Source organism: Alosa pseudoharengus, unplaced genomic scaffold, assembly GCF_046254945.1.
Source record: "Alosa pseudoharengus isolate Yale_2024_CS ecotype anadromous, Long Island Sound unplaced genomic scaffold, YU_APseudo_1.1 YU_APseudo_1.1_scf_8, whole genome shotgun sequence".
Classification (NCBI taxonomy): domain Eukaryota; kingdom Metazoa; phylum Chordata; class Actinopteri; order Clupeiformes; family Clupeidae; genus Alosa; species Alosa pseudoharengus.
In genome coordinates this window covers 33,381,117-33,396,680 of record NW_027468870.1, presented here as the reverse complement: position 1 = coordinate 33,396,680, position 15,564 = coordinate 33,381,117, and the positions used below count along the sequence as shown (strand labels likewise).

The following is a 15,564-nucleotide window of genomic DNA, read 5'->3' as shown; positions in this document are numbered from 1 at the left end:
TTTACTGGGAAGGTGTGCTGCTAGCTGATATGGCAGAAAACTCTGGTTGACCCTGAAACGTTTCCTAAACGCCGCTTGTAGTGGGGAGAACGCCGGAGTTGTTGCCTTAAGTTCTGGAAGTTATTTTGCATGTGGTCCTCTGCTAAGTAAATTAAGGCAGAATCATTGGAAGGCAAGACTATTGTAATCTATTGTGGCGAAGGAGCTTGAATATACCAGATGCTGGCCGAAGGATTTACCAAATGCGCAGGCCATTTATGACTGACAATAAAAGAGACGAGAGGCCTGAAAGCTCAACTGCATTTTGCAGCGTCACACAACCTATGCCATGGCAACGCTTCAGTTTGAGCAGGAAATGCCCTCTCTTCTCATTTTGCTCTCTTAGCCTTTATTCCTCTGTGTGTCTCTCTCTCTCTCTCTCTCTCTCTCTCTCACTCACACACACACACACACACACACACACACACACACACACACACACACACACACACACACCCTCTCCCTCTGTTCATACAGTGTGTGGGTGCTTTATACATTCTGACATGTACTTCATACATAAACAAAGTTCACTATTGATATACACAATCTGCAGTAGTTGATTTTTTAAAATATGTGTAGTTGAATTATGGACAGTTATCTATGTTTGTATAGAGTGCATGTGCATTGTGGAGTGTTTTGGCGGACATGGCCTGTTTTTTGGCAAAGTCGCAGGTGTCTTTCTGATTGAGCCGTCCGTCTGGCGGGCTGGGCCGGGCCACGGAGCCTGTTTGGACCGCTGTCTGTGTGAGGGGCCCAGCTGTGAGGCGGACAGGGGGAACGTTGACGTCTCCGCTGGAAACTGGGTCGGAACACCGGCTGGGTCCCCTGCCAAATATTTTGGTGCTGCTGGGGTGGGGGGACGTTTTGTAGCTGAGTGGGAGGGAGGTTGGGAGAGGAGGACTTGGGTTAATCGAATTCCTCCTCCGAAGAACACTCACTTGGCCAGCTCTCTGCGCCTCGGAGGGACGAGGCCTTTGAAGGAGCTTGATCCTCTCCCTCATTAGCTCACTCTCCAGGCTCCGCCATTCAGCTCCGCTGCAGGTGTGCCTGGCTAAGTAGCTTCTCCTCCCAGCTTTTAGCTTCATTTCACTTGTTTTTTCCTCTCGCTCACCCCTCCTTCTCCCTCCCCCTTTCCTTCTTCCTCCCTCTTTACCTCTTCCTCTTCCTCTCGCTCTCTTTCTCTCAAAAAATTGTCATCATGCGTATGCATGCTTTTTAAAAAAACAAAGCTGCCTTGCAACTTGAGTGGATTTAAATTGAAGGGTAGGGAGTGATCAGAGGCGCAGGCTGCCTTTGGTTGCCTCTAACGCACACTGACACGACCGCCGAGCCTGAGCTCCCTCCTGGCAGCCGATGGAACAAGAAAGCGGCCCTCCACCACGGCTGGCACGCGAAGAAAGGAGACCCACAGGGCAAACAGGAGGGAGAAAAAATATTGACTTCTCACCACAGCCGCTCTTTATTTTCCCTTGCTTACTGCGCCTCTGTTTGTCTTTGGGCCTGCGAGATTCTTGCCTTTGAGTATTTTTGGGGGCCGACTGTGATTAAACCGGAGAGGAATGCCTTTCATCGCGGGCTACAAATGGATGGAGAGGGAGAGAGAGAGCTTGTTGGTTGGCGAGTCTTAACAGATATATAGACGGTGGAATTGAGCATTGTTAGCATTGACAAGGCGGGACGGATGGGGTGCAAGTGTTTGCGCGCGCCGTGGTTTCTGCTCCCTGTGAAAACGGAGACTCAGTGATTTTTGGTTCCCAGGTCTCCTAGTCCCCCTCCACCCTTGAAAAGCCGAATGAAGATGGTTCTTTTGGGGTCAGTACGGCCTGCCCACACGGTTTATTTTCGTCCACAGTCATCTCGCCCCTCACTTTCGGAGACAAAAATACAAGTGAGGGATTATGGACAATGTTCCCTTTCTCTAGATTCTAAGTGGGTTTGGCATATACTTATGTTGGCACACCGAGGGAAAAAAAAGATAATGATTAGTTTTGGTAGGATTTCTAAACAAAAACGTCTTAGTTGGTCTGAAGTCAATACATGTATAATCAGTAAATGGCAGCTTGAAGTCAGTCTGAGTTTAGCACATCGGGCTAAGCTTGCCTTCAGTCACTCATTAAAATAGGCGGTCCATTCAAAAGGGCTCTTTATGTTTAGTTGTGAAACAAGCGTCTAAATTGATGCAGACTGGATGTAAACCTGGATGTAACATTTGTGCATTAGCCACAGACTGCGATGCGGCCCTGAAGGACACAATTTCGATTGATTGGTGACTTTGATGAGAGATTTTATACACATCATACAGCAGTCTATTGTGGTGAACTATACTTAAGAGTCTTCTCACTCACCCCTTCAGTATGTACTTGGGTATATTCTCTCTGGTTTGTTGTAACAATACCACCATTTCCTGACTTAACCGAGGTTTATACATTGATTTTGCAAATTTCTTCAGCTATGAGGTTTATACACAGGGGCGGGCTATACATGGGAATGCATTTGTTTTCTTCATTCTTCTTTCTGATAAAGCACAATATGATTCAGATTCATTGGGCTGTTGGGCACTGCAGTTAATACACAGGTGCGGTTAATGTTTTTTATTTTATCTGCATAAAACACTGTCCTGCGGTTTATACACAATGCGGCTAATACATGGGAAATGACTATAAACTAATGATACTGGCTGTGAATAGTCCTATGCGTCTTCACAAGGGTCTTGGGTGTGTGACACAGAGCAGGGGCTGTTAGGTGGCGCTGGCTTGTCAGATGTGGACGTAGCATAGCTGAGCCTCAGTGGCCATGCCTCTGGCTCCATTTCAGAGATAAAGGAGTCTGGAGTCTCTCTGCCCCAAATGAAACAGGCTCGTTATTGTTCCGCAAAAAAGGGGGATACATCGCTCACGCTTTGCTGATGTTTATGTTGAATGTTTTTAAAATGACTCAGTACTTCGATCAGCTGCCAACCTTGCCCCACCCTACCCCACCCCAACCCCCCAGAGTTTGTTGGACTTGCCAGGACCACCTCGTACGTTCATGGCATAAGAAAGTTGAAGTTGTTGTTTTGTATTGGCCTTTGTTGCTTTGTCCCAGTGGTGGGCCCTTCCCCCACCCTCTCCCCCTGCCATCCCCGACGGGCGCTCGCTAGGCCTGCATGACCGCTGACATCAGTGCCCCCAGATGGGGTGCCAGCTGATGATGTCACCCGCCCATGGGTCTGTTGTAATTGTGGGATTTCCACTGCCTGACATCAGCAGGGGTGGGGTCCGAGTGGGGTGGGGTGGGGGGAGTCCCATGCACGTCTATGCCCAACCACACACAGGGTGTGCCGGTCTGGGACCTGGGAAAAGACGAGACAACCCCAGTGCATTCTGGGAGAATAAAACACACAGAAAAGGAAATCGGCTTTGGAACTGGGTAGAAACTCATGGGTATCCTATGGCAACCAGGGCATGGTGGCGTAGATATTTGACTGTCTGACAAAGACTAAGCCTTTAGCCACACGGGCAGCGCTCTCCATCCTTAAGCTCTGGTTTATGTAAAGGGGGTTATTTGTTTTGAGGCATGTGGTTTGACCTCCATGTTTGGTCTTTGTGGAGTCTATTCCTCACTGTGCTTGGAGTTTTGCATCACCTTCATGCTCTCTGCGTTTTTGCATCTGTGTGTGTGTGTGTGTGTGTGTGTGTGTGTGTGTGTGTGTGTGTGTGTGTGTGAGAGTGTGTGTGTGAATGAGAGAGAGAGAAAGATGGAGGGAGAAATAAAGAGGTCTTTAGCACCTGTCATCTTTATAGGAAATGGAAGGGCGGGAGGAGGTTTTTTCACTTTCTTTTTTTCACGTCTTTGATAAGCCGCCTATTAGTCAAATATGCACCCACATGTTCAGGAAGAGACATATATCATGCAGGAGACATCAGAGAGATGGGAATTCTGTCACACACACAGACACACACACACACACACACACACAATGTGCATATGTACACACACAAACACCCACATCATTCACTCACAGCTGAGTCCAATAAGGTTCTTATTTCACTTCCACATTGAAATTAAAGTTTACTAGAGCAAGTGAAGCTGAACAAGTCAATTTGAGTTTGAAAGATCCAAACTCCACTGGAATAGTTTTATGATCACCTCTGTGTGGAACATTAGTTTTATCGCTTTAATACTGTATATATCTATAAGCAGTGATGATCTTACTGACTCCTAACGTGTCTCTCCATATCTCTCTCTCTCTCTCTCTCTCTCTCTCTCTCTACAATTCATTTTCTGTCTCTCCAGTCCCACCCATTGTCTCTGTGCAACACCAGTGAGGATGAGCGTCAGGAGAGCAAGTTCATCAGCATTGTCAAGCTGGAGAGCCCCGAACGCAATGTGCACCAGTGCCTGCCGCTGCTGCGCAAGGTAAGTCCGTCAACTCTCCTCTCCGCTACTGTCCACTCCACCTCTCCTTTGCTGTCCTGTGCTGTCCTGGAGGGGGCCTGACAAATAAAACAAACATCTACAGAATGAGAATCTGCCTGTTTTTTTTTTTTTATATCAAAGGATGCCCCCCATGTTGAGAGATCTTCTTTGTTGGGCCCCAGTCCAGAGACATTACCCACACTGTTCAAAACAGAGGAGATTCATTTTGGCCCTGACTTTGGCATCCACCATGGCTCTGGGTGGAGGAAGGGAGGGAGGGTGGGTGGAGGTTATCAGTCAGGGGAAGAGTGCTGGCCTGGGGGCTGCTTGGAAAGCAGGCCAGGGTCAGCTCCAGTGCTGCTGCCCCTGGCAGGCCAGGGGGCTTCCTGCGGGAGGGGTGGGAGGGGGTAGTGAGGAGTGTTCTTTGGCGCTAGATGTGAGAGAGATCAGTGAGACAGCTGTCACTTGAGTCATCCTGGAGAGAGAGAGAGAGAGAGAGAGAGAGAGAGAGGAGCCGGCCAGCTGCTGTTTCTGGTGTCTTCTGTTTCAAATAAAAAAAAGAGAGAGAGAGTTGAAAGGTCAGGTTAAGAGGTGTGATAGTGGGGTCGTGCTGTGCAAGTGGGCTGTATATATTTATTGCCAGCCTGTAGTGAGGCCGCAGTTCCAGCATTGCTTTGACTGGTTGGAAGTGTCTGGCTGAGCTGGCGGAGGGGAAAAGTTCAACACCGTGTGTGTTGTTTGCTGTGTGTGAAGGCAGATTTTGTACGGTACTTCACGTGTTGACAAGACTAAGTGACGGTGTCTGGACAAAACCAAAGGCATGTGCAGAATCTCACTCCCAAACTGGGCCAGCCGCTTCAGGTGCTAGAGGGACTGGGAGTGTTTGTGCGGAGGCCTGGGTTATCGGTGACGGTGAACAAGCGAAAGATATTAACAGCAACACTTTGTTGATCCCTAAACACAGTGTGGTTGTGGCCCTTGAGATGAATCATGAGAATGTTGCCTAGCCTTGTTGAGTCTGAGCTATATTAAACAACAAAGGAAATCGTTGCAAACCACAAGGTATTCCAAGTATGTGGTTTAGTGATGAACCTAGCAAAGTTAACCGAAGTGGTAAACCTTCTAAGAGAAGAACCCTAGGACTACATGCTCCAAGCAAAACAAAACCATTAGGACCCTTTTATTAGGAGGTTTATCACCAAACCACGTTCTTCAAAAATATCAGTTTCAGTACTGCAACATTATGTATGTTAGACTTTAGTAATGCACTTGCTTTACAGTCTACTTAAACTGCATGTCAGGTTCATCAGCATCTTATTTGACCGCTGTGTTTTCTGCGCTGTCTCTGGCCCATCCTGCTTTATCATAGCGCTCATTTGAAACCTATAGATAAATGGACAACCACAGAGGCTTTGCCCAGGGCTCAGAATAGTCCCCGGCCACCAAACCAAATGCAGCTTGCCGCTGTGGAGTATAAAGTTTCCTTTGTTTGAGTTTTGGTTTTGTGCGACGGGTCCCATCCCTGCCATCTTCGCTCATCCCAAGGACACACTGGATTCCTCCTCTGATTTGTGGTCGGCCGGGTTTCTTTCTTTTCCCTCCGTGGGGATTGGAAGGGCTCTGGAGGCCTCTGGCCTCGCGACACAGAAACATTCAATTACAATCAGCCTGTGTCCCGTAGGATCTCGAGAGAGAGGGGGTCCAGCTCTGGGCAAACATTTGGATTCCCTTAAATCTCGCTATGAGACAATGGCAAGGGCTAGACTAAACTGCTTTGAGTTGAGCAATTTCTCAATCTCTTGTTTCTTAGAGCTTGTCTGCCCATTTCAGCACTGTTAAGCTTCCATAGCGTGACCTAAACTGACCAGAGGAATAAACACGACCCTTATGATGTACCGTTGTGTCTACACCCGGGTGACGAAATGTCATGTACATTTTGCCCACCTCTTTTATGGTAGCAGACTGACCCATTTGAACATAGACATTCCTGTCTGACTAGGCATGTCATGTGTACATCCATTTGTTTACTGTAGTGATATACAGTAAACACTGAAAGGGATATACTGTACACTGTATGTGCTGCTGTTTATTTGAAACATTCATGGACTTGTAGCCTTGCTCCAGACTTCACCACATCGGAGCGCTTACCTTAACATTCGATTCAGATGAGAAATGAGAACCAGGAGGGAGAACTTTGCCATCTTGGCAGTGCCCGGCTGGGAGCTGCTCTCTGCGGCCTGGTGACGATGCCAGTGTGGCGCCTCAGCTGATCCCCCTCTCAGAGACGCAGCTTGGCACCCGAGACTTGCCAACCCTCCATTCGCTCCACTCCGGAACGCCACTGGAATGACAACCGACTTCCAAATATTTACTCCAAGAGCCTCTTTTTGAGCGCATCTCTCCAGACTCCAATTCGCTCGGCCCAAATATATCTTTGGTCTGAATCGATCCAAAATGGAATCGATAGTTTGTTTTTGTCAGTTCTTTTGTATACAGAAGATAAGTGCATGGTAGAGTCTGTGTCGTAATTATAGCAGCTAACTTTGAAGGAGGAAAAAAAATCCATGTCAGTCTCCTTTAGCAAACAGCTAATCCACAAAAGCTCCTATCTTTTCTACTTGCCTGAGAAGAATAGCAGAGCATGTCTCTTTTTGAAAACATGGCTCTGAGTGAGTAGAATGATCGGGGAGGCTTGACCCATGTCTCAACTTGTTGGGTTCCTTACAGTACATTTGGTATTGATGCTCCCCCTTGTTAGATGAAAGGGACCAATAACCTCTGCCTAATCCTGGTTTTGCTTTTGAAATGAGAATGGAAAAAGGAAAGGGAAAAATATGCAAGGACTGAGTGGTCTGTGTGTTTGTGTGTATGTTTGTGTGTGTGTCTTTTTGTGTCTGTGTTTGTGAGAGAGGGAATGTGAGTGTGTGTTTGTTTGTGTGTGAACTGCATGTGATCTCTCTCTGTGTGTGTGTGTGTGTGTGTGTGTGTGTGTGTGTGTGTGTGTGTGTGTGTGTGTTTCTAAGCTTTACAAGCTGTTGCTTGATGTTTTACAGATTTTGATTACAGTGACATGTTGTTTAGGGGCGGAGGACTAGAAGAGGATATGCCCAAAGCCTGCTGTGTGTGTCCATGGCCATTGATCTGTGCCTGCTGAGGAAGGCATCAGAAGAGTCACAGAGTAGTCACAGGAAGTGTTAGAGAAGGGGAAATCCGCAGACATAGGAATAAGTCTGGCTCCTGTAGAAACCGTTTTGTCCTCTTCCTTTGATGGTATTTGTGTGTGACTGTGTGTCTGTCTGTCTGTCTGTGTGTGTGTGTCTGTGTCTGTGTCTGTGTCTGTGTCTGTGTATGAGTGCACCAAGGGAGTGTGATTGCAGCGTTGTTGACCGTAGATTTCTCCTGTGTGGCTTTTTCATTTTTTTCCCTCTCTGACTTGAGTGGACACTGGAAATATGTCTACCTGTTTTTTTCCTCCTCGTAAGAGAGTCTAAATCTTATTGGAGGCGTTTCAGGAACAGGGGCCTAGGAACATCTGGAAAATGGCCTCACGAACGAAGAGGCTTGGAAGGGCAAATGCAAAAAGCAGTGTACACATAAAAATTGTCATTTTGCAATGAACTATCCCGAATGCTCCTCGACGACACCACACAAACCATTATTTGAAACCCTGTTGTAAGCCAAAGCATCTTACTGTACTGGGTCCAGACAATATCGTTCAGTAAAGTGCTCTTGAACGCTTTGTGGAAGGAACTGAATGGACATGTGTGCGTGCTGGCCGGACTTCTGGGAGATTTTTTGGTGCCCTGGACCACCATCTTCCAAGCCTCTGCTCGCCTGCGCAACACTTTTTCCCTCTTGTCCTCTTTCAATCTCTCTCTCTTCCTCTCTGAGTTTTTGCCAGAGTACTTTTATGCACCTTGAGTTCCCTTTTAAAACCTTTGAAGCGTGCCCAAGACAACAGGGAGAGGAGAGGACCCTGTGAAGGCCTAAAAAGACTATTTCTCAGTAACGACAAATGATGAAAACCTCTCCGCGTTTTTCTCTCCCCTCTCTGTCTTTGGGCAAGCGGGTTGCAGTGTCGGCGCTTGACTCAACAGCTTTTGCCCATCTGGCTTCATGTGGGTTTCAGTGTCTGTCTGTTTGTCTGTCTGAAAACAGGTGGGAGTTTGAGTTGTTTTGCATTAGTTCATAGCACTTATGCACATGAACGAGTGTCAGCATAGTGAAGTCACTGCGTATAGCGTCTATGATGTGATTTCCTGTGATGCTCACATGTTACCCCCCCCCCCCCACACACACACACACACAAACACACACACAATCCAACTACTCTCCAATCCCACACCATCTCAAGGACCGGCAATCTCCGGTGTGAGTTTGGCCCTGACCCCCCCCCCCCCTCTCTCGCTCTCTTTCTTCCCTTGGGTGTTTGCGCCAGCATGTGTTTTGTGCATCTGTTATGCTTGCTGATGGGGCATGATATGCGTGGTGATCCCAGTGCGAGCGTTGAAGGCAACGCATACTCTATAAGCTCCCTCCTGAGCCGTAATGAAAAGCACCCTGGAAACCTTGAAGGTCTCTCAGAAACCCTCGCTCTCTCTTCTCCTCCTCCATTTCAAATCACTTCCTCTCTCTCTCTCTCTTTCTCTCTCTCCACTTTCTCTAATTTAAATCACTCTCTCTGTCTCTGTCTCTCTCTCTCTCTCGGTTTCGTGGAATATATTTATTCCATCTCACAGCAAGTCAGGGACGACCACCTCCGCAGTTCCGTGCTCCGCAGCCTATAGAGTTCCCAGTGTGCTCAGCGGTGGGTGTGTGGCGTCTGGCGCAGCTGTAGCCATCCTCCTCCTCCTCCCAGTGTCCTCAGGCTGCTCCAGGCCCTCAGGGCTCCACCCCACTGCTGACAGTGCTGTTAATGAAGTCTTTCTTTCTCTCCTCTTGTTCATTTCTTTCCTGTCTCTGTATCTTGGTCTCTCTCATGTCTCTGTCTCTCTTTTCTCTTTCTCTATCTCTGCATTCTTTCCTCCTCCCTCCCTCTCTTGCCCATCTCCATGGCTGTTGTGTAAGGTGGATCGTCAGTGCTCTGATGTGTTTTCGCCGAAGGCTCTTGTTTTGGGTCCTGTTGTGCCGACGAAGCCCAAACAACACACTGGTCCTCAATCTGCTGTTCCCATGGTGCCTCTGTGTCTATCTGTCTGTCTGTCTGTCTGTCTGTCTGTCTGTCTCTCTGGCTTTGTCTCTTTGTCTGTCTGCCTGTCTGTCTGTGAGGCCTTCAGCTCGTGCGTCTGCACCGCTATCACCAAATACCAAAACGAGCTTCTCATTCTGCCCCCCCGAGACGGTTTGGTCTCTGGTTTGCTGCCGCAGGAGGGCCGGCTGAGCGAGGCTCCGGCAGAAAAGTGACGGCGGCGGTTCTGTCACTCCGGCGCGCGGATGGCGAGGTCGCCGCAGCGCTTGGCTTCAGGAGCACGGGGAGGCAGCATGGTAGCAATTTGGACATCAGCAATTTGTATTTAGCGTCCAGGCATTGTAAAAATATGATGGCTATGACCTCAAGACAATTTATAACTTGAGCATGAGCATCCAAGATCCAAATGACAGGACTGTCAGAAAGCCTCGCAGCAGACTGTTCATCTTAAGTGTACATTTGCTGCTGAACACTTAATGAGAAACAGGAATTGTGCATGGCTGGATCTGACTATTGTCAGCACATATTAAACTGCTCTTTGTGTGTGTGTGTGTGTGTGTGTGTGTGTGTGTGTGTGTGTGTGTGTGTGTGTGTTTGCGTGCATTCTTTTGTTTGTTTGTGTGTGAGTGTGTGTGTGTGTGTGTGTGTGTGTGTGGTGTGTGTGTCTCTGTCTCTGCATATGCATCTGTGTGTGTTGCCATGAGTGTGTTTGCATATGTGTGTGAGAGAGAAAGCGTATGTATTTATGTTTAACTCTGAGTATGTGCATGTATCTGTGTGTCTCAACATCAAAGAAGACCAAATGAAGCTTCACAGATGTCAGTGATACTAAGCTCACCCACTCTGCATACACCCCCCCCCCCCCCCCTGCATGTGCGTGACTGGCCTTTCAGAGCACTTGTCGCTAGCTAGCGCAAGCCCAGTTGTCGTGGCTCCCCAGAGCATCTGCGGCGTTTGAAGCCCAAGGCCAGCCCTTGCGGGGCGATAAGTCTTCCGTTGTCATCGCACACACATACACGGACACACACGGACACATGCACACACGCACGCAGACAGAGTTTCCCGTGGGAATGAGCCAAACTCTACAGCCAGCCTGCCAGTGTCAGCCAATGGCAGTAGTAGAAGCAGTAGTATTGTGCAGAGGACAATCATCTGACATGACATCACTTCCTTTTTAACTGGACTAACTCTCACTTATCTGCACACCTGCAAAGTGTTTTCGCCCCTGCAGTGCACAGGGAAGGGTGTGTGTGTGTGTGTGTGTGTGAGAAAGAGAGAATATTTTGTCGATGCTCGTATCATTTCCTCTGCTGGTCCTGCCTCAGTTGTGGTCCGCACCTCCACCAGAGGGGGAGGAGGGCAGGGCGTTATCCCAGATAAAGTCATGTGCCGTTGGGGCGCCAGGGCTCCCAGGGCTCCCAGAGGAGCGGGGCTTTGGGAGAGAATGGAGCCAATCTGGCTTAATTGCCAGGCCCAAACGCACAATAAGCCTCCACTGAGCTCTGTCGAAGCTTGGCGCTCCAAGCCTTAGGCACTGAGCAACGCAAACACACACACACACACACACACACATACTCACTCTCTCTCAACCCAACCCACTCACACACACACAGACACACACATGCATACACAAACCCCTACACACTCACGTACACACACTCACTCACTCACTCACTCTCACTCACTCACTTACTCACTCACTCACTCACAAACAAACACACACACACACTCACACGCACACACTACACACTCATGTACACACACACAAATGCATACACAAATCCCTACACACTCACGTACACACACACTCATTCTCACTCGCTCGCTCACAAACACACACACACACACACACAAACACCAACTTCATCTCTAAAGGCGGCATATTTCCATTTGTTTACTTAATTACAGCCTTGGTAAGCTCCAGCCCCCACCCCCGTCATGATGGCCTGATGGTGAGGGGGGAGACACGGCGTCACAAGGGGCCATTTCCTGTTCCGTCACCCCCCTGGCTTCTCTCTTCTCTAATGCAAGTGCCCCATTCAAACTGCAAAGGTGTCATATAGACATGAGAAGCCTGGCGGCCAAGTTCACAGGGCAGTCATGTGGACCCCATCCGAGAGAGAGAGAGAGAGAGAAAGATGGAGAGAGAGAAAGAAACAGAAAGAAAAGAGAGAGGATCGAGAGAGAGCAAGACGTGATGGCATGGCGTGTATCAAAGCCTGACTCTGGCGTCTCTCGCAGTACCTCAGTGGCTCCGCCGCCAGAGGATTAGCCGGGCAAAGGAGCCCACTTCGCTATTCACAAATCACCTTTTCAGTCGGGCCCAATTGTAAAGGCCGCAACAATACGCCCCGAATGCTTCAGGTTCCTCTCTCATTGAGGTATGGGGGGGGGGGCACATTCCTTTCTTTTGAGCGAAATACACTCCCTGCAAAAACAAGGGCTCCGGTATGTGTTTCTCAGTTATGCGGTTTCACCAACAGTCGTGCCTATAGATGGAGACGCAAAGACAAAAGAGGTGGAGGTGAGCGGGTGGGGGGGGGGGGGGGTAAATATTTCCCATTTGGGTTTTTTTCTTCTTTTTGCTTTGCTCCTCCGGCTTCTGTAAACTGTCTATTCAGTAATGCAGGTGTGTGAGGAGGGAGACAGAGACAGAGAGATCCGCCAGTGATGGATGGATGGAGTCGGGGCACTTTGTGAGCTGATGAAGGGGGAAGCCGAGGCAAGGGGGGGGGGGGGGAGGGGTTGAAGAGGCCTGGGGATGGTGAGGTGAGACGAGAGCAGGGGCCACTTCCTCAAGCCTGCGACCAGGGCCCCGGCCTCCCCCCTCAGCCCAGCTGAATGTCAGGGGTGAGGAGACGGAGGAACCGGCCTCCCTCACACAGCTGCGGCTCTCAGACTTCCCTCGGCTTCTCCAGAAAATACTGTTCCTGTCACTGCATATTTATTGAAGGTGAAGAGGTTTACAAGTTTGCAAGCTACAGCAGTGGTCGATGAATGGATTGGGGTTTGGGGGGAGGGGAGGGGGGTCTTGATGGTAGGAGAAGAACATCAACATCAAAAGGCTACTTGTGTGGCCAGATGGACACCTTGGGAGGCGTTACTGCTGTGCCTCTGGTCCATTTGAGCACTGCTGGCTGTAAGGCGAACGCCTCCTAACCTGTGGGGGTCAGGGGTCACGGCTGAGCAGATGTCACAGGCATTGTTAGCATTCAGAAGGGCAGAAGGGCTACAGGCAATGCAGTCGAGTAGATTTACACTCTTTATTCCCTCTGACATCAGAGAGAGAGAGACTGCTTTGAATTGAATTGAGAGAGAGAGAGAGAGAGAGAGAGAGAGAGACAGAGATGGTGATGGTGAAGGTAATGTCTTACCTTGTGTAGTCTGTGTGCTGTAGACGTGTAGCTCTGTATAGAACTGAAGAAGCATATGGAACCTCAAGAACTCTGTGGAATGATTCCAGACCCTTAGGCTCTTTAGACACACACACACATCACTCTTGACTCTTGCACTAGACATAATGTTCTGTTTCTTATATGTTATGTTCTGAAAATGTTTTGGTAGTACAGATAGTTTTGTCTTGCCAGTGGAATTTAGTTGAATATGAACTTGAGACAGAGAGGGACTTTGACTTTGAAAAAAAAAACAATATTGACTACACATAAATCCCTATTGCTAATCTTATTTAATCTAATCTTATGAAGACCAAAACACAAATCAATGCATCTCACTATTATATGAGAGAGAGAGAAGGTTTGAGGGGGTGGTGGTGTCTTCTCTTCTCTTCCTGTGTGCTGTGTGCGGGTGTGATCTCAGCCCCCTGTAATTAATCAGCTCTAGGCCACAGCACTGTTCGACTCGGAGACGAAAGGAAAACCCTGAGGAATGCCGCCTGATTAGAAGCCATGCATGTCACTCTCCTGCTCATCTGCCTTTCTCTCTCTCTTTTTTTCTCTTCTCTCTCTCTCTCTCTCTCTCTCTCTCTCTCTCTCTCTCCACCTCCACACTCGTCTTTCTTTTACGACCTGTCAGGGCACTTTCTAATTTACGGGAGCAGCAGCTCTGTTGCAAGCAGCCTTCTCATCATCACACATTAATAATCTGGCCTCCTGCCAACCTAACACCCCTGGCCTGTCTCCCTCATACCCTACCTCTCACTTTTCTCTCTCTCTCTCTACATCCCTCTCTTTCCCTCCCCCTCCCCTCTCTCTCTCCCTCTCTCTGTATCACTCTACTGTATATAGCACCCCAGTCACTGTGTTTCTGTCTGTGTTTGTACTGGATCTCTTGATTTGTACATTCAAATTGTGTTCAAAATTGTCTTCCATTCATCTGTAGTTGCTGTTTGTTCTCACAAAAGGATTTCTTGATTTCTTGTGCCCTCAACAGCATTAGAGAGTAGTAATCTACCCCCCCTCTCTCTCTCTCTCTTCGACTTCAACTCACACTCAGTCTCAATGCTGTCACCTCCATGCGGCACTTGCTCTCTTGAAAGTGATATACAGGGCCCTCCATGATCAGGTTGTGAGATGCCACACAGGAGGCAAACCGAAACCCTAGGGCATTCTGGGAAGGCAGAGCGCACCCTCACCCCCCCCCCCCCCCCCCCCCTTGGAACATTCTTGTCGTTGTAATTAAGGATGGCAGGGTTCTGTGACGCTGGGCTCTGCTCGGAGGCGTATTTGAGTTTGTTGACAGCGAGACCACAGAACTGTTATGTGCAAACAGTGAGCCTTCTGCACTGAGCCACTGAGAGGGACCATCCTAAAATAGAAACAGTCGCAATATAGCCTGTTTGTGTGTGTATGTAAGAGGTAGAGAGAGAGCCGTCAGTATGTATGTGTGTGTGTGCGTCAGTCCTTTTGTAGCTGATTGCCAATTTGCCTTGATCTGGGTTAGGTACAGTAGATGGTAGAATTCCTCCCCGTGATAAGAATTTGTGATATGGGGATATTAATGATATAGGTGATGTCACGTTTGTTTGTGTTCACATGTGTTCACTTTCACATGCAGAGTGAGAACAAAGATGACTTGATGTGGAGTTCAAACTCATTGCTGATGATGGTCAAGATCAAAGCTTTTTTGTGTTTGCACAGCTCTCAAGACTGTAAGCTGACGTGACGTATGCCTGAGGAAACTATGGTGAATGGTACCATTTTAATATGGTCATTTGTATCGCTGTCGCCAAAAATATCAGGACGTATGGTGATCTAGTTTGCATTCTATATCACCCATGCCTACTGTGGATGTACAATGGAGACGGAGACGGTGGATATAGGCAAACCTGGTGTTTGTGTGTGTATACGTGTGTACGTATGCATGCATATCTGTATGTGTGTGTCTGTATGCATGTACGTTTGTGTGTGTGTGTATGTGAACCCCATCTGTCCCTTTGATTGAAGAGCCTACCTCTGGCATGTTAGAATGCAAAGTGTTTGCGTCCCAAGCATGGTCCCAAGGCATCCACATTAGCGTGCCGCCTCTCTCCCCTGTCACTTCAGAGACGCTGGCCGTGGCAGGCCGTGCTTTCGTCAGCCTGTCGACAGTGAGGGCCCTGCGCCAGCTGAGACCGGCCAAGCGCAGCTCGGCACGGCACGGCACGGCATGGCACATCGCCGGTGTGGCTAAATATAGTCCCAGTGTGCTACACACCAGGGAGTCCAGGGGTGACCCGCCACCATTTAATAACTGTTAAATTACAGCCATTAAAATATCATCTTCCCGCCCCTTCCAAAACCCAGGGGCGGAACCCCCCTTTCTCTTTCCCTCACCCCCAACCCCCTTACCCTCACAAACACACACACACACACACACACACACGGAACGGATGTGTTTGTTTTGTTTTCCTGGTTTGGTGTTGGAGCTGAGTGGATGAGCCGCACATTTGCTTTTTTTCACACACACACACAACCACACACACAACCACACACACACACACA

At 48.6% G+C, this 15,564-nt stretch overlaps 1 protein-coding gene across 1 annotated transcript in view; it reads left to right on the top strand.

The window, feature by feature from the left end:
- The window catches only part of rnf43 (ring finger protein 43), a 76,155-nt gene that overhangs the window by 42,342 nt on the left and 18,249 nt on the right, over positions 1 to 15,564 (top strand). The window contains exon 2 of the mRNA XM_076273713.1: positions 4,315 to 4,437. Coding sequence (XP_076129828.1) covers positions 4,315 to 4,437 — 123 coding nt within the window. The remainder of the gene's footprint in view (positions 1 to 4,314; positions 4,438 to 15,564) is intronic.